Here is an 18,411-nt window from a genome sequence, read left to right on the forward strand (position 1 = left end):
CTTATCTGTTTCATCTATTACTCTTCATTTCTCAAAAACCACTATGTTGTGTTCCTGAGTGACGGCGGTTCTGGAGTGCGGCGGTGAGCGGTGGTTCTGGACCGCTGCCCCTCCGGCGGTTCTCGAGTGGGGCGGTGAGCCGTGGTTCGACGCCTGTTCTGAATCGCCGTCGAAGCATTGGTTTGTGCGCCGCCTTTTCGCCTTTTTTTATCAGTCGTTTTCTCCCCACCATTGATTCGGCGACTGAGCGGTAGTGCACCGGCTCCATTGATTCTCTACCCGTTCTTCTCCAGATCCAGGTCCGAATCGCTGAAGAACGAGGAGGACAACTCTGTAGAGTTGAAGGTGAGCAATGGCGACTTGTATTAATTATTTTCTTTTTTTCTCAATTCCAGTCACGATCTTTATATTGACTAAAATTCAGAATTCTTTATATTGATTTGTATTATTTTGTCCATTCCCTGATTCTTTTAGAATATTGCTCTTATTCATTTTGTTATAGAAAACTATACTCCAGAGTTGTATGTTCCAATGTTGTTTTAGAGTGAAATTTATTATGTAATTTTCAGACTTGGTAACATATTGCAATTGTAAATTTAGAACTTGAGTTCCTTCTAACATATTAGAATAACGTCACTGAAATATATTAATATTTCTTTGTTCTCACAAATCTAATCTAGTGTTCAACTATATTGTACATTATGTCCTCTGTCATATTCTTCAGTATTCTCTTTTTAGTTTAAAGAATGATTTCATGAGTTTTAGTCATACAATATAGATCTGATATGCAGCTACGTTCTGATGGATGTTCTCTGTATTGTTGTCTTTTTTTTTCTTTTTATTTCCTATGTGCTTTCTTTTCTTTGTTCTATCAATATCAATGTCATGTTCCAGTACTTTATACTTAATGTTCTTTTACACAATCTGTGGTTAAACTTGTAGTGAAAATGGCAAGACAAGATCGTGTCAAGATTCGTTTTTCAACAAAACGATTACAGAATCTTTGTGAAAAACTCAAGTTCTGAAAATTTTCAAACTGATGACAGAGAAACATCTCATACCAAAAAGTTTGAAAAAGCTACAGCAAGTTCTGAAAATTTTGCAGAGAAGTTAAGTACATCTAGAGATGATGCAAATGTTGCTTCTCAAAACTTGAAGCCCCCAAGTGTTCTTCATCAAACATCAGAACCTGTCAAAGAAAATGATGCTACTGTAATCACTCCTTGTATTCAATCAGAGCAATTGAACAAATTTGTTTCTTCTAAACAAAAAAACAGTCCTGAAATAGCACAGGCCAATCTTGTTCACAAAAGTAATTCTAACAACATTGTTGAGTCAGTTATTCAGAGACTTCAGAAGCCAAAGGTTACCAAGACATCAGATACTCCTTTGGCAAAAGACATGCATCACACACAAGACATGCAGCACAGTAACCAAGAAGAGATAGATACAAAAACAAAGGAAACTCCTGGTCAGAGAAGTATGAAGCAAGGCGAATTTTATGGATTGTCCCTTAATGAATCAATAACATTTTTCACTCCATCATATCAGCATCCAAAAGAAATTGTGGATTTTCCAAATTTTGATCTTTTTCAGAAATCTGATATGCTTTGTTCAGATGATGATTATGATTCTAGTATACTAAGAGGGTTGAAGAAAAGTTTCAGAACTGCTCAGCAAATGATTCTTGAGGAAGGGGTGCAACTGGATACTACAAAGTCTGATTTAGCAGAAACATCATCAAAGCATGCAGAAATTATAAGAAAAGAAAAAGAAGCCTATACAACAAACAAGGAAATAGAAGAACTGAATGAAATAATTCAGACAGCAGAAGATGAAGGCAGGCTGATTCAAATTATATTTAATAGTGACATAGAAGAAAAGTTCTACCATCTTGTGACTCGTAACATCGTCAAGAGTGAACGAGGGTAATATCTCATTCTCCTGGAACATATAAATATTTATGTCGTATACTTGAAATGAATTCATATAATATTTATGTCGTATACTTGAAATTAATCAGAGCCTAATTAATTCTCAATTTCTTTTGAATTAGTTTTCGTATAGTTCAAATTGGATCATCTTGGGTTGACCTATACAAAGCTTCTCTCTCAATGATGAATGGTGGTTGGCTTCATTTTCATATGATGGACTGTTTCTGTAAGATGCTGTCAATGAACCAGAAATTAATGTCTCTTATTGAAGGTCATCTTTTCTTGCAATTCTTTGACAGTTCAATATCAGTAAGTATGCAATTCTTTCATCTGTTTTGTGTCTGTTACACAAGACGTAGTGAATGATTCTAGTTTAAAAGTTTCATGTTATAACCATCTAGTTACACTTCTTTAGTCCTAAGCATTGATGTTCTGTGCAACCAGTTCTAATGTTCTGGAAATAGATATTTCATGTTCTGCCAGTTATGTTTTGTTATGAGAAATGTGTTGAATATTTTATATATTGAAGTACCTTTTTAATCAGCGAAATCATATTTTGTTCTCATATTTATGTTCTACTTTGCTAAACGTAATGTTCTAAATAAATGTATCCACAAATTAAATTTTGTACATAGTTTTTTACTAGTATATTATATTTACCTTTTCTTCAATATTTTGTTGCACGAATTTTCATAATTTCATAAATACTAATTCATTGATAGTGCTATTATCTAAAATGTTTTGTCATTTTGCATCTAACTAATTAGTGTCTTTGCACATAGTCTGTGCTCATTGAAGATGCAATTGATTTCAAAAAGTACAAGTGTACATATCTGGAAACTGTTGGATTTTCTCTTCATCGTGCTAAACTTGTAAGTTATTTTATTTAAAAGAGTACAAGTCTACATATCTAGATATTTTTTAATATGTTATGAATTTACACTGATTTATATTATTTAAATACAGCTACATATCCCTTGTTTCCATGATGGTCAATGGTTTTTGGTTGTTGTCAACTTTGTTCGCAAATGTTTTGATGTTCTTGAGCCAAATAAAAACATAAAAGCCTCAGCCAATAAAGTTCAGAATGTTATCAGAAACTTCAGGATATTTTTTGAATCCAATTTCCCTGAGAATATCATTTACAAGATTTATGAGTTTGATGTCAACTATTTGAACATCCCCAAGTGCAACTTTAGGTAATCATTATGTACTCCTTTTTATATGTGTAATGAATTACATTTTCTTAATTTGACTTTTTTTTTAAACTTCAAATATTTTGAGTATTTTGAATTATCTTTGATGCAACAAACTGTAACACAAAGTATAACATTAATCTCTTGTTTAATATAGGTATGACTCAGGAATCTTTGTTCTCCAGTTTATGCAGACTTACAATGGTACAACAATTCAAAAATTCTCTAATGTAAGCATAAAGATTATAATTCCATGTGTTTGTTTGTTTCTTTTTCCTGAGATGATATTTTCTAATATATTTTCCATTATAGGTTGATGTCGTACCTCTACGTGCAAAATTTCTATTCCAGCTGGTTACAACTCCGCACAACAAGGCAAATTCAGAATTCATGAAAAAGTTCTATGAGGAAAATGTTAGTCAATTTCCAATTCAACTTTAATTCAATTGTCATGTTTTAGGACTATCTGCAATATAACCATTACAATTTCTTCTTATACAGGAACAATTTTTCAGTGATTTAATCACTTAAAAGTTTCAAGATACCCCACAATTTTTCAGCGACTGAACAATGTACTATGGAGTATATACATGAGCGGCTATGTTAATGTGCCCAGATGTTTAAGCTTACAGAGTTCTCTTCTGGTCTGTTTTTGTTACCTTTCGGAAAGAAATTGTGGTCTGGACTTGTTTCTAAGTCTGTAGATATTTTACACTAAGCGAGTACCACAATTCAACTTTTTGATAACATGTTTAGAGCTACTTGTCAGTATTATGCATCCTTTGGCGTCATTCTTGTTTAAATGTTGATGCCTCAGTAATCTTTAAAATTACACCTGATTTGTGAGTTGTTTTTACCGAATCGTCATGTTCCCAAATGTTTCAATGATGTACAACAAAAAATATAATAATCATTTGTCTAAGAAACTTATGAAGACATATTTTTACGAAGACATTTGAAGTAGCATATAATATTCATTTTCATTTAATATCATTTTCGAAATAGAAAACAGTCCAGAAAACAGTCAAAAAAAAAACAGTCAAAAAAACAGTTCAAAAAAACAGTTAAAAAAACAGTCCAACAAATAGTCTATAAGGTCCATTAAACATACGGCCCGCAGCGGAATTCGAGTGTTGTACGCGAGAGCATCGTGCGCCATCAGCCGCAAAATTCTGGCGCCAGCGCCATAGGCGCGCAGACTAATGACGCGGGAAAATTTTGGGCGGGAATCTGCCGGACGGGTGATTGCGTCCGAACGGCCGGACCGCAAGAGCCCCCAAGCCTGTCTGCCTGTCCCTTGTGCCCATTCGTCATGCCCGATAGATCCACACGCCCACGCGCCCGCGCGTCTGTCCGGCTCGGCAGACCTACACCTACCCGATCACCGCGACATGGAAGGAGCCAAAGCTACACATCGTCGCCAGTAGCGGAAGCTGCGAAGGCCATGAGACATCCGCATGTGTGCTCGCCACGTACCCCGTGGCCGCTAGCACCTTCGGCCAGAGCGGCAGCTTGGAGCGCTCCGGCCGGCGGTGGCGTACGTGCGTGCGCTGCTTGCTTTTACTCGGGTGCCCTCACGTCCAAGGCAGTAGTAGTTCCCGATCTGGCATGGCACGGTGCACGATCGCACATTCCTTTGCTTCACTTTAATTATAAGATCTATATGTAGGACTTACGAGGTAGGTTGCCGCTGTCACTGTTGCTAATCACATGCGTGCCAGTGCTTACGATCTCGATCTGCACTACTGCTTCGCTTAACAGGGGAGTTGGGCCACGACTTCACTTTGAGCCAAACAGTTCGTTGTCCGTCCATCATCATTGCGCTGTTGCCGTTCCCGGTGTGCTGGTTGTGTGGTTGATCTGAACTGCATCCGAGGAGTAGTATCTGTATCCTTTCGGTTGAAAAATCTGATGACTGTCTTATCTGGCCACGCGGCCAGTTCATCTCGGCATAACTCAAGCCCTAAAGTCCACCTGTAATTAAAACGACAAACATATTTGAGGTCGCTCTCACAGCAAAATGATTCTATTTATCAGGGCACAGCAGATTTGTATCACAAAATTAAGCTCCTAGCAAGTTTCATTGAGAAAGGCAAACTGGTAACGAAATTTTGCGTAGTTCCAACGGCCAATCTTTTTGAACTATGAAGAGGAGGACAGCTGTTCCATTTCAGGCCCAACAAAAACGGACCTTCAACCGGACCGTTATTACTCCTCCTGCACGGTACACTTCAGTTCACCTGGAAGGAAGTGGGGGGCAGCAAGAGCACTAGTTTTCGCTTTTCCACGCGCCGTTTCAACCGATCCACCGGCCCCCGGTGGCCACGGCACGCCGTTCCCGGTGTGTAAAATCTTCAACGGGCCCGAGAAGCACAATGCGCCCGATTGTCGCCTCGCGGCGCACGGGGAATTGCGGATTTGCGGCCCTGGGGACCACGAAATTGGCATGTCTGCGTGCTACAGCCACCAGCCGATGGACGGATTTGTTTGTAGCAAATCCTTCTATTCTTCCACGCTCATCAATGCACTTTGTTTCTGTGCGCGTACGCTCTTGGCTCGGCTGAGCCATCGATCCAGCCAGGATCACCTAGGCGTTCATCAGCACCGTAGCGATGATTGGCATATCCGTAGGACGGAGAAAATACTGTACATTTTCGGCTGCACGTACAGAACTTGTACTACTCTTTCACGTGACAACGAGTCCTTTGAACAGCACCCCGAGGTTTAGGGGTTTCAGGGCCGTCGATTTAGGATCCAACGGTCCGGAGATGGTTTTTCTGACGTCTATGTAGGAGTACCGTGAAGGCCAGGGCCCAGGGGTGAAACGATCGGTCAGGTAAAGGGAAGGCATGTGGCCGATGAGGAAGAAAATGACCGGACACCGGAGCGTGGCAGAGGGTGGTGTGGGAAGGGAAGCAAGGTCTTGTTTACTTCCAAAAAAATTTACAAAATAGAAATAGTAACACTTTTGTTTTTATTTAACAAATATTATCTAATTATAGACTAACTAGGTTTAAAAGATTTGTTTCGTTAATTTCAACTAAACTGTGCAATTAGTTTTTATTTTCATCTATATTTAATATTTCATGTATACGTCTTTAAAAATTCGATGTGACAGGAAATCAAGGCCCAAGCAAACCATGCGGCATCGCGGTTGCAGAAGATTTAGCATTGGATGCTGCGTGCCCCCGCACCCCGCGCATGCAGATGGCTCCAACCCCCCCTTTTTTTAGTGGCAGACCTGACCTGACCTCACTGCATCGTAGTTTGTCAATGCAAGCACAAACTTGAAAAAAACAGTCACTAGTGAAGGAGGTAACGAAAAAGTCAAGATTCGATTAACAAAGTTCTCTTTTTTCAAAAACAGAAATGCTATGCTACGGTAAAAAGTGGGGGATCGTCACATGAGCCTATCTGCGCTGCTCAAAAGTTGGCGTGGTATCGTGGGCGCTCGTTGAGCATTTAACGGTACGGATGAGATCCCAGGGCAGGGAGGCCGTTGCTTACTGCGGCTCGCCCTTTCTCCTCCGCGTTTCATCACCTGCTCGCTGTTGCTACTTCTATCTTCCTCCACCATTTATTACTCCTTGCCTTGCCTTGTTTAGTTCTAAAATTTTTTTACAAAATAATTACTGTAGTTTTTTTATATTTGATAAATATTATCGAAATACAAACTAAATAGTTTTAAAAAATTCGTCTTATAAATTACAGAAACTGTATAATTAATTATCTTTTTTATATTTAATATTTTATGTATGTATGTAAGATTTGACGTGACCCACAATTTTAAAAATTTTGTAAAATTACAAGCGAGAGAGAGAGAGTAGTCAGACAGTTCCAACTCCCTTTCCACACGCACCCAGGCCTTCCCTTCCATCCCTGTGCCGCGCCAGCTCCCCTGCAGCCACTGCTCACTCCTCAGTCGTCACGCTTGTTTTCACATTCGTTCCTGCCTGCCTGCCTGCCTGCTCCTCGCCCTCACCGGCAGCAGAGTGGTAAATCGTAAGAAGCCCTTGCTTTCCTCACGATTCGCTTGCTCTCTCCCCTCCCCGGCTATAGTCTCCTCTTCTCGCTCGCAGATCCATGTCGGGCGGCCGCTGACTGTTGGCGTCGAAGCTGCAAAGGTACTTGTGCCTCTCTCTCTCTCTCTCCCTCTACCCTGCCGACATTTCGCCAAGAGCTTAGTATCTCAGAAATGCCGGCGCCGACGCGCCATGCCGTTCCAGTTCCTGCCGTGTGCCGTCCCAGCCCCGAGCTTCATGTTCCCCTCTTCTCCTCCTCTCCTTCGCTTGCGCCGCCCACAGAAAGTACTAGTTGAAGACACGGCGGAAACATGTAGCTTCCTCTTCCGGCGGGATTAGCAATAGCTAGCGCCATCCTGCTTCTCGCGACGGCAGCCGTCGGCGCCGGTGCCGTAATCAAACGCCGGGGAAAGAAAGGATGAGAGAAAGCACAGTGAATTTATTTTTATATATTTTTTTGGTTACCTTTAGAACGGATAAATAAGAGCAGTCAATTGAAAGAATGGTTTGCTCTCGTAATGAATCAGGGTAGTACGCGAGTGTGCTTTGTCTGAAAAGAACAGTCAAAATTCCGGCCTTTTCCCCGCCGCAGGTGCTCTGGTTTTTACTACTACTCTACCACCACCTCGCCTTTTCAGGTCATCGCTTTCCCGCAGCCTGTGTTTCCTTGGGAAAGCGAGGACGAGGAGGCGAGGCCGCAGCCGCGCCCAGAGTCCCCAGACCAGGCCAGCCGTGCCGCACTAGACCGAGGAGTAACCGACCGACGCTAGCAGCTGCAGTCCCACAGCGCGCAAAAGCCCACACGTCGTCACGTCGTCTTCTCCTCCACAGTCCACGCTCCTGTCCATCCCGGCAGTCCGCCCAGTTCAAATTTCAAACGCCTCCGCCCTGCTCCTGCACCTGCACGGCCGCCGCCGCGGCGCCGGCGCTGCGTCCTCATCTCCGGCGACCACCTTGCCCCTGATGCTACTACTGGTGCTGTAGGCGCGGTACGTCAGGATCGCCGGCCCACCACGCGCCGTAATAATAACTCGCGTCCGTCCGGACGAGCTTGCGGATTGCTGCTACTGCTACCACTAGTGGGAAGGGTACGTCCACATTCGCCTCGCCTTATCAGGACACTATCATTAGCCGCATCTAATTGCAAGATTACCTCCAGCCTCCTCGTCCGGCTTCTCTTTGATGCTCTAATCATTAGCGCCCGAAAAGCCGCGCTGTGGAGACCCTGGTGTTTCGTGTGGGCTGGGGGTGTGGTGGCGCGTCGCGGCAGTAAATTAAAGCTAGGCTTCTTTTTCTGCGGGCGGACGAGCGGGCGGTCGCCATGTACGCCGCCCCGTGATTATTGCGAGTTGGGAGTACCGGTGGACACTGGTGGGGAGAGTAGTGTTGTGTTTATCTTTGGGAGATCGCAGCGCATTTAATTTTTGCAGCAGTTTTGCGGTCTGACGACCGGTCTGCTCCTCATTCAAATCCTGATGGTGGGGTTTCGTCGTCTTCATTCATGTCTTTCAGTTACTGGTTCTAGCACGGGCGCGGCGCGGTTGCGGAGGAGGAGGAGGGATCGGCGGAGATGAGGATGAAGACGCTGGCGTGCTGCCGGCGGCGGCCGCAGGACTTCAGCATCGACATGGACAAAGAGCCCGACAGTAAGCAAACTTGCCTGCCAGCCCAAGATCTCCCTCCCCCTCTTTCTTCCTGTGCATTCAGTATCAGTTCCTTTGTGTTCAGCCAGATTTGGGTTTCTTCTTGAGTATCCTACAATGTTGGATCTCTTGTACCGGATGTGTACCTTCGATTATGCAGCTTGTGTTGTGTTGCCGATATGTTCACCATTTTCTAGCATTGCTTTATGGTTTGGTAGCAAGAGTACACTATACTTGTTGAGTTTGTGAGAGGTTGGGCCGTGCAGCCTGCCCCGTACCTGCGATCCCTTGAATCTTATTAGATTTTTATTAATCTAGACTAGATCCTGTCATCCTAGGATCAAGCAAACTTTATTCACTGCCTTTTTTTTTGAAAATTTTATTCACTAGCTTTTCACCTGCCCAAAATCGCACACAAGAAGACGAGAAAAAGTGTACATACATAGAGAAAATTAAAATTTAAAAAAGAAGGGGTAGACAATAGTAGTAGAGGCTAGAGAGGGACGGCAACGTGGGCGAGGTCACGGCAGACATGACTATTCATCAGAGGTGTCCCGGCCCGTCCCTACAGACTGGCCCCCCCTCCCCTTGCGGCAGCGGCTGCAGCGCCGCGCCGTGCAGTGGGTTGGGAACGTGCGGGGTCACGGGAAGATCCCGGGGGGCGGGGGGGGGGGCACCAAAGGAGCAACAGGAACAGCCAACGAGCCACACGGCCTTGTGCGGCCGGCCCGGCCGCACCATGTTCGCATTCTGATGATACGGAGTAGTAGCTTGGTCCTTCCGTTGCACAGCCGTAGTACTAGACTCCATGAACCAATTTTTTTTGTCAGTCTGATGGGCATTCGTTTGACAATCGAATCCTCCTTTTGCTACTTTTTTCCCCCTCTAGGTTAGAATTCGTTAGCACTAACCCCTTGTTTAGTTGGCAAAATTTTGGTTTTTTGGCTACTGCACTTTCGTTTTTATTTGACAAACATTGTCCAATCACGGAGTAGCTAGGCTCAAAAGATTCATCTCACAAATTTCAGATAAACTGTGTAATTAGTTTTTATTTTTATCTTTATTTAATGCTCCATGCATATGACCAAAGATTCGATGTGACAGAGAATCTTGAAAATTTTTGCGAACTAAACAAGGCTTAAGCAGTACTTAGCAGGTTTGTATACTTATAGTACTACAGCTCAAGCGTGGTCCCCGGCTGTTTTCTGCAATGTCAGGTCCGGCATCTACGCTCTCATTGACTTTGTGCGCAAAAGACTAGCCGGTACAGACCTAGTGGTACACTGCTTTTTAGACACTGCCCAGTGGAAAGGCTCAACAAAAGAATTGGGCCATGCCCCGTCGTTGGAATTACTAGCTGTTGCAGGAATCTTGCAAATTCTCAATGGCATTCGCATGCCATGTGTGGGCTAGGCAATTGCAAAATAAAACCTAAAAACCCTATGTTGCTATGATTTCAAAATAAACTGGCTCTGGCCTCTGTGATCTCACGAGTAGATATATGGCACTAGATAGTAGCTGCGGCATTGTTCTTTCTCAAGTCCTTGCATTTTAGTTTCTTTTTTTTCCTAGTTTTTTGTGCTTAGTACAAAGCGAAATGTTAGTGAAACTGAAGTGTGTGTAGGTCCTGCAATCAACAACCGGATGTTGTAGCTCTGCAGTGAAATTTCAGATGAAAAAATGGCACAAGAACCTGAACAACAAGGGTTATTATTACTATACCTCAACTTACCATTAGATTTTCTTAGTTTTTGATTGATGTTTTATTTGCAGCGATTTGCTTTCTTAGCAATTGTGCATAGTATTTTAGTCATTAATTTGCCCCTCTGTTTTGGTGGAAGTTGGATGAATAGGCAGGTTCAGTATTGTACAAGAGGAAGTATTTCTATTACAGGCATTGGTAAATACAAGATTCACTACAGCTTATAGGAAGTTCACACAAGCATGTGCAATGGCCTTCTTAATTCTTCTGATAATATTCTAATGACACCATGGGGAATTAAAATAAATGACTGGGGCACTACACAACAAAAAAATTGTCTAGTGCTAGAGTGCTACACATTGATTAGGACAATGCTGGTTTATACACTATTGTTTATGGGACCTCAAATTAGGTCTCTGGATGATAGCTGTGATTTGTAAACGGGTTGTCCTGTAATCTGTTTTCTTCTTTCCTTTTATTTAGCAATATCCTGAGTGGAGGCAAGTTGGCATCTGTTTGACAACACATATTGCCAAATTATTTTCCTGAATTAACATCTTTCTATTTCATTATGGCAAAGATAAGTTAAAATACATATTGATGTAGGGGTGATGACATATAATGGCCTCGAGACCTGCATTATCAACAGTTCCGCCTATGACGATGATAGTGCCATTAGTGCAACAACAGGCGGAGATGGATGTGTCACCACTGATTCCCTTGATGATGAAGTCTCTAGTTGCTCTAGTAAAGATGCTTCTGGTTCTTCCTTCTCTTCACACTGCCTTAGCAAGCAGGATGAGCATTCACTAGATGAGTTGGGTACACCCATCGCAATTCATCTACTCCCTTTCAAAGGGAAGAAACCAATCACATATACCTTGAGCGCTTCAGATATTGAAAACATGAAGGAAAAATTTGCAAAGCTATTGCTCGGTGATGATACTTCAGGAGGAGCTAGGGGCGTTTGCGCGGCTCTGGCCTTGTCCAATGGCATAATCAATCTCTCTGGTACACTTCTAGAAGCAATTTATTTTGTGTATATTGTAGTGTCCCTGTGCTCCTTGATCCTGACAGAAAAAGGGGGACTTAATGTTACAGCAACTGTTTTTGGAGAACTCTGGAAGCTGGAACCATTGTGCGAAGATAAAAAGATCAGGTGGAGAAAAGAAATGGACTGGTTGCTGTCTCCTACAACTTATATGGTGGAGTTGGTTCCAACGAAGCAAAGCGGGGCAGATGGATGCACATTTGAGGTAATTAGCCTCCAAATAGAATGTTCCTCACTTTGCCACAATCTAACTTAGTTATTTTTTGACTGAACCATGCAGATTATGACTCCAAAGGCCCGCTCAGATGTTCATGTGAACCTTCCTGCCCTTCAGAAGCTTGATGCGATGCTCATTGTATGTTGACATTTTTCATCTCCACTCTGTGGCATACTCTCCAACTCTTTGTGGCATATTTTGTATTAGTAATGGTGTATGCAACGAAAAATATGCAGGAAGTGATGGACTCTATGATAGATACAGAGTTCTGGTATGAGGAGAGTGGTAGCAGAGCTGATGGTCGGGGCAAAATTACAGGTCCAAGGAAGAGTAAAAAGTGGTGGCTCCCATCTCCTCGTGTCCCTGAGGAAGGGCTATCTCAATTTCAGCGAAAAAGGCTTGTTTTTCAGGCTAAGCTTGTTCATCAGATCCTCAAAGCTGCAAAATCCATCAACGAACAAGTCCTATTCCATATGCCTATTCCGGCAGCTGTTATGGATGCCCTTCCTAAGGCAAGTATCCACTTTAATTTAATCATGTGTTAGTACACCTTTCGGCGGTCTTGCAGCAAGCTTTGAGCTTCCGTTTGCCTACAAAATTAGTTAGTGATAGAATGAGATTCTGATGCAATGCAAATACTTTGTTCTTTGCAGTCTGGGAGAGCTAGCTTGGGGGAAGATTTGTATCAGGCTATAACCACACAGTATATTCCTATAGAGGAAATATTTGTTTCGCTCAGTTTGAAAACTGAGCATAGTGTGCTCGAGACTATTAACCGGTTGGAGGGTGCAGTGTTTGCATGGAACCAAAGAATTCTAGAGGAAAGAAGCAAGAGGTCCCCAGGACGCCATTCCTGGAGCTTCATGAAGGATAGCTCATCAGAACTTGACAAGATGTCTGCATGCATCGAAAGGGTTGACACACTTGTGCAGCTTCTGAAATCCAGATATCCGAACCTGCCTCCAACTTTTATAGATGTTTTAAAGGTCCAATACAATGTGGTAAGTTCGACATTGCACTGCAACATTTCTGATAGGCCTAAATTCTAAAATGCTGTAATTCGAAACTTTGGCTGAAGAATGGCTACTGGATGCAGGACGTGGGGCATGCAATTGTGGAGGCCTACTCTAGGGTTCTTGTTGGGGTAGCATTCAGCATACTGTCACGTGTAGCCGAGATACTGCTGGAGGATGACTTGATCAAGAAGCCCAACACCCCCATGGCCACACTGAAGTTCGACCTCTCCTCGGACGTGTACTTGGCAGGTATCACAGAGACGCCACCGGGACACATCCGACGGTCCCTTATGGACCAGATCAGCATGGTTGACGGGCGCTTTGATGCTGTTGTCAAGAAGAAAGGGGTGAAACAGCTGAGGTGGTGAGGCCACAGTTAGCTGTTGTGAATCTTTTGGCCATGTACAGGGTGATGCAGGGCCCAGTGTCCGCTCCACAAGGTTACCTTACCTTAGCTATAGTGCAGTGTAATGTATTTGGCGACGAGTTTATAGCGTACTGTAAGAGCAGCATTAGGTGAAAATCCTGCCTGTCGAAGTGTCCGGATGTTGCTGTTGCGTCTGAACAATCTGATGCTCTTGATCAGCCTCTGCTGCATTTCTTGCTGGCACCTGATGATGGCATGTTGATGACGAGACCTTGCTTGAGTGCGTGCTTGACGGGTTCGTGCTGACGCGTCTTCCGTTCTGGAAGCCGTCCGCGTTGTTGGGGCGTGTGGGCCTGTGGATTATTATGAATGGCGGGACCGTGTCAATTCTGAAGTCAGATTCGGAGTCAGTCCGGCGCTAAAGGGAGAGTGTTTCTTCCTTCGGTTATGGTCATTCGGCAAATTCTCCTCGCTTCGTAGTCGAATCACCACGGGCACGAACTGCACGCAACTCGGCAATCGTCCCAGACTTCTGGTTGACGGGTGGCTGCCGGCTGCCGCGCGCGTAGTTGGGTCCTCGCTGGAGTCGCACGAAGATGGCATGGCGCCTCTGTTTCCGCGATCAAACACGCGTTGGAGTGTTCTACTCCAAGGGACGGAGTTCAGGAATCAAGAGTAGTATAGTACCATTTCTCATTGACCTGTGTATGCTAACTATGATTAAAAATACGGTTCGCTAATTTATTATAAAAAAATACTACTAACTGATAAAAAAGTACAAGTTATAAAACAAACGAACCGAGTCGATCGGCGGAGAGTTGCCCAAGAGGCGATGACTCACTTACTTATGGACGGTAGACATTGCCTGTAACATCTCGCGGTCCAGGGTTTAATAGAATTAATAAGATACTCATATCAATAAATTGCAATTTCTTTTCTAGAAGCTTATCTCCAAAGAACTCTAATGTTAAGTGTGTTTAACCTAGAGAAATTTAGGGATGAGTGACCGACAACACGAGTGAAGACAAAGTACGCAAAAAAGACTGATGTTGGTTTGTGGGGATAGTCTATGTTCGGTCTGATGTAAGCGGACCCAGCCTCGTGGAGATGGGACGTTACATAATGGTATCGGAACCGACTCTCGCGGTTTTACGGGCACGTGTGTCGTAGTTGCGCAAACATGTCGTGTATGGCTGGTGTGGACGCAAAGACGTGGCCAAAAGAGAACGTTTTTTGAAAGTGCATCTAGCCCTTTGTGGGTTTTGGTGAATTGAATGACAACATGATTAAAGGTCTAATAAGTTTGCTAAGTGTTGAACAGGATATTGAGTCTATTGCATATACTTGTGGATTGTGTATGAACAAGTATATGCAAGGCTCAACAAGCAGGTAAACTTGATGATATGCCACATAGTGTTGAAATGAAGGCCAATTTGTGTATTGTTGTATTAGAGGATTATGGAAACAATCTAGCTCAAGCCAAAGACAACAATGCAAATGAAATCTATGGAAAGGCCTCTATGTTGTGGGATATCATAACATCATGAGAAAGCAAGCATATTTGACAAATGGCAAAAGAGACATGAGTTGATGTTCTTGGATTGGTCTCTACAATGGCTTGCTTTTCATGAACAAGAAGAGTTTGATAAGAGTTTGATAGTGAACCAAGTTTGATCAAGCTAGAAGTATGAAGATAAAGATTGAAGTGAGTATTGAGTGTCAAGCCAAAATAGAGAGGATATAAGGAACTGTGAATTGGCTTGACCATATTGTTGTTGATCCATATATGTCTCTATGTGAGTCAAACTGAAGCTTGATTGATCTCAATATTTATATCTAGAAGATATTCAAGCAAAGATCACGATATTGAAGAAATGGTTATTCAATGGATGCTTAATATGATATGACGTGAGTATGGCTTGATAAGGTGAAGATAGCAAGGAAAGGGCTTTGAGGGACTAAGCGGAGGTGAAGGGATAAGCGACGGCTTAAGGACCGAGGTACCATGGCTAAGGTGAAGAAGAGAGTACTTGCATTGAGTCGAGGAACTAATCAAGCTATAAGGAGTCATATTGTGTTGAGAATCAAATCATTAGTAGAAGTGACTTGAAGCCATGGAGGTGAACTCATATGTGTTGAAATGGGTCAAGTCACATGCTCAAGGTATGTTTGCTCAAAGAAAGGAGACAAAGTTGATTGCAACCCTTTATGGAGTAATATTGAGATGAAATGGCATATGAAGACATTGAAGACTCAAGTGATCAAATTAGTTATATTCTCTTGTTCTTGAGTATAGGTATGCCGTACTATTAAGGGGGATGCAAAACGAATGATAGACAAGTCTCAAGTGCTCAAACTAACTGAACCCAAGTGCTAACATGAGAGAAAACACTTAGCACTGTACCTGCACAAGTTGATCTTGGAGCTTGTTCTCTGCAGGGTTGGATAGCCCTTGAAACAAGCTTTCCGAAAAGTCCAAGATCACTGCAAACGGAGTTCGGAGTAAAAAGTTATGGCTTTTTCCGTAAGGTGACCTGTGCTGTTTTTACAAGGGCGGCAGTGCCGCCCATGATGGGCGGCAGTGCCACCCCTGTACAGTCACAACGGCTAGTTTTCAAATCCTAACGGCTAGTTTGAGTGGAATGAGTATATATACCCATCCCACTGCTTCTGGTCGTGCTGCTGATGCTCCAGACCTTCCCAACCTTTGCAAAGCCTCTCCCCAACCCTCTCTTTGTGAGAGTATTGTGCTTAGTGCACAATTTAGTGTTGGGGCTGTGTGATTAAGTGTTAGAGAGCATATTAGAGCAATCCTAACCTTGAGCACTTGCTGAGCTTCGTTGATCTTTGTTGTGCATTTGTTACTCTTGGAGGTAAAGCCTCCTAGACGGCTAGGCGTCGTCCGGCGAGCTCCCGTGCTTGTGGTGAGCAGCGGGACAGTTTGTAAGACTCTCTTGCAACTAGTGAAATCACCCCTCATCTCAAGAGTTCATTCTCTTGATTTGAGAACGAGGGCAAGGCAAGCCTTGGTGGCGAGCCAATCCTTTTGTGGATACCTCAACAACGTGGACTTAGGCAAGCCTTGGTGGCGAGCTGAACCACGGGATAAACACCGTGTCATATTGTGCTTGTTTTACATTCTTGCAAGTTTATATTGCTGTTGAGGTGCTTGTAAGGTTTGTGGCCGATCTACTTGGTGGTACTTGTTCTGCTGCGTATAACTACTATTCAGTGACTAACATACTTGCAGGAAGCTGGGAAATTTACTTGATCTAAATTTCCTTGGTTGGATTTTGAATTGTACTAAGTTCCTCCTGCGCAGGCCGGCAGTGCCGTCCTCTAATCTGATAGAGTTTTGAGTTGAAACTTTGCAGATTTGTCACTGGATATCTCAAGTACATCTTCACCAAGTTTGGGCTCCATTGGACTCACGGTTGTAGGAAGGCAGTGCCGCCCTCAAAGGGAGGCAGTGCCGCCCTGAGTTTTAGTTTTTGTTTGAGCAGAATTTTTGCAGGCCTATTCACCCCCCCTCTAGGCCTCCTCGACGACATCAAGGTCCTTTCATTTTTGACTTGGGGTTGACCGACAAGGACGTCGGTCTCTTAAGAAGGTGAGGACGTAACATGTCGGTCCATGGCTTCGTAGATAGTAAATATCTCACTTGTTAGACCAAATTAGATAATAATAGCTAATAGTTATCTAAGTAGCATTTTTTATTATTAGCTACTATTAGCAGATAATGAATCTAAACAAGACCTTATATGGTACTAATACATACCGTGTTTTGATGGATAATATATATTTTTCTTGATGAATAGTGGCAAAGTGCAGAGCTCTTTTGCTTCTATAGGTCTGGCCCTAGCATGGCATGGCATAGCACTATCAGACATGGCTGCACTATTTCTCGTGCTATTACCGTCCTTAAGTTGCGGCAAAGGCATGACACTATAGCCTTTGAACCGTGTCGTGAAATTGCCATTGGGCACAGTGGCCCGCAATGCTTCACTTATGCATAAAGTGTCGCACAACTATCGGCGGTGTATAGCATTCGTGTTGTCCAAACTCCACTGCAACGCATCTCGCCACACGTGTGCCACCTCTGCTCAGAGCAAACTCCGTTGCAACGCATCTCGCCACACGTTGTGCTGCCCATGTGGCTCGTCGTTGTGCCACGTCATCATGTCGCCAGCCATGAAACCGTGTGTGCAGTCGTCATTATGTGCAAGAAAGAGAAGCAAGATACTCGTCAAGTTTTTTGTTGATTCAACAATTATGGTTCATCCTAAGAGAATTTGACGATCAGAAAGCCTCAAGCCGACCAATAAGTCGTGACATGTCTTGTTGGCCTTTTGGGCCAAGTTCGCGGCCTAGGCACGACACTAAGCCTATGTTTATGCTAGCGGTGCACGTTGGGTGTCTACCGTTTATATCTCGTGACACCATTTTGTTTGAATGTAAGCATATAAGGAGATGTTTGGTTGGAGGTAGCTCTTTCATTTTATTTGACAATTAATGTTCAATTATGGACTAATTAAGCTTAAAAGATTCGTCTTGTAAATTATTCTGTAGCTGTATTTTTAGCTTTGTAAATAGTCTATATTACTACTTCACATATGTGTCTAAATATTTGATGTGACGGAAGTTAAATTTTACCTATACAAACTAAAGAGGGCCTAAAACCTCATGTCACGTGTGGCAGACATTATGTAAGTTATAAATACTTATCCATGAACCATTTGTTTATGTATATTATGACCTGTTCACAGAATTATAGTTTCTCGCCGAAATAAAAGTTATTGATAACAAAGGATACATCCTCTATCTCAAATTATAAGATGTTTAACTTTTTTTAACTAAGTTTAAGCACTTGTCTTATTTAAAAAATTTATATAAACACAGTTAAATTAAGTAATTTTTGAAGAACTTTTATTAATAAACCAACCCATGACAAATACGTGATATTTTTTACAAATTTTTGAATAAAGCGAGTGATTAAACTTGATGTAAAAAAAATCAAACATCTTATAGTTTAGAATGAATTGATTACAATTTATAATAGTGTAAAAAAAATGGATCGAGTACAATTTATGTTAAGCCTTGAGTTATTCTCCATAGACCATAGATCTACCTGATCCGATGGTCACGTTGGGTCGCTGGCATTCCATTTGCTTAGGACGCCATGACAGCCGTGTTTAGAGTGAAGTGGCACGTGAGCCGTTGATAACAAGGGCCCGTTGCTACTGGAAGAATATTATTCACCACT

At 42.8% G+C, this 18,411-nt stretch overlaps 1 protein-coding gene across 5 annotated transcripts; it reads left to right on the forward strand.

Moving 5' to 3' along the window:
- On the forward strand, positions 7,000–13,416 carry LOC8073867 (rop guanine nucleotide exchange factor 14). Of its 5 annotated transcripts, none has more exons than XM_002452644.2 (9): positions 7,000–7,132; positions 7,210–7,254; positions 8,665–8,798; positions 11,104–11,508; positions 11,599–11,753; positions 11,829–11,903; positions 12,002–12,277; positions 12,419–12,766; positions 12,862–13,416. In XM_002452644.2, exons 3-9 carry the CDS (start codon positions 8,723–8,725, stop codon positions 13,147–13,149), a joined length of 1,623 nt encoding a protein of 540 aa, XP_002452689.1. In that variant the 5' UTR covers positions 7,000–7,132; positions 7,210–7,254; positions 8,665–8,722; the 3' UTR covers positions 13,150–13,416. The 5 variants fall into 5 exon arrangements, with proteins under 5 accessions (XP_002452689.1, XP_021315708.1, XP_021315707.1 ...); XM_021460033.1 differs by having other exon boundaries at positions 7,013–7,125; positions 12,862–13,391; XM_021460032.1 differs by having other exon boundaries at positions 7,034–7,254; positions 12,862–13,391.

Source organism: Sorghum bicolor, chromosome 4, assembly GCF_000003195.3.
Source record: "Sorghum bicolor cultivar BTx623 chromosome 4, Sorghum_bicolor_NCBIv3, whole genome shotgun sequence".
NCBI classification, from domain to species: Eukaryota; Viridiplantae; Streptophyta; class Magnoliopsida; order Poales; family Poaceae; genus Sorghum; species Sorghum bicolor.

Coding starts and splice junctions, on each gene's coding strand:
- LOC8073867 (XM_002452644.2), top strand. CDS start 8,723: ATGAGGATGAAGACGCTGGCGTGCTGCCGGCGGCGGCCGCAGGACTTC. Junction 8,799..11,103: donor CATGGACAAAGAGCCCGACA/GTAAGCAAACTT, acceptor ATATTGATGTAG/GGGTGATGACATATAATGGC. Junction 11,509..11,598: donor TGGCATAATCAATCTCTCTG/GTACACTTCTAG, acceptor TTAATGTTACAG/CAACTGTTTTTGGAGAACTC.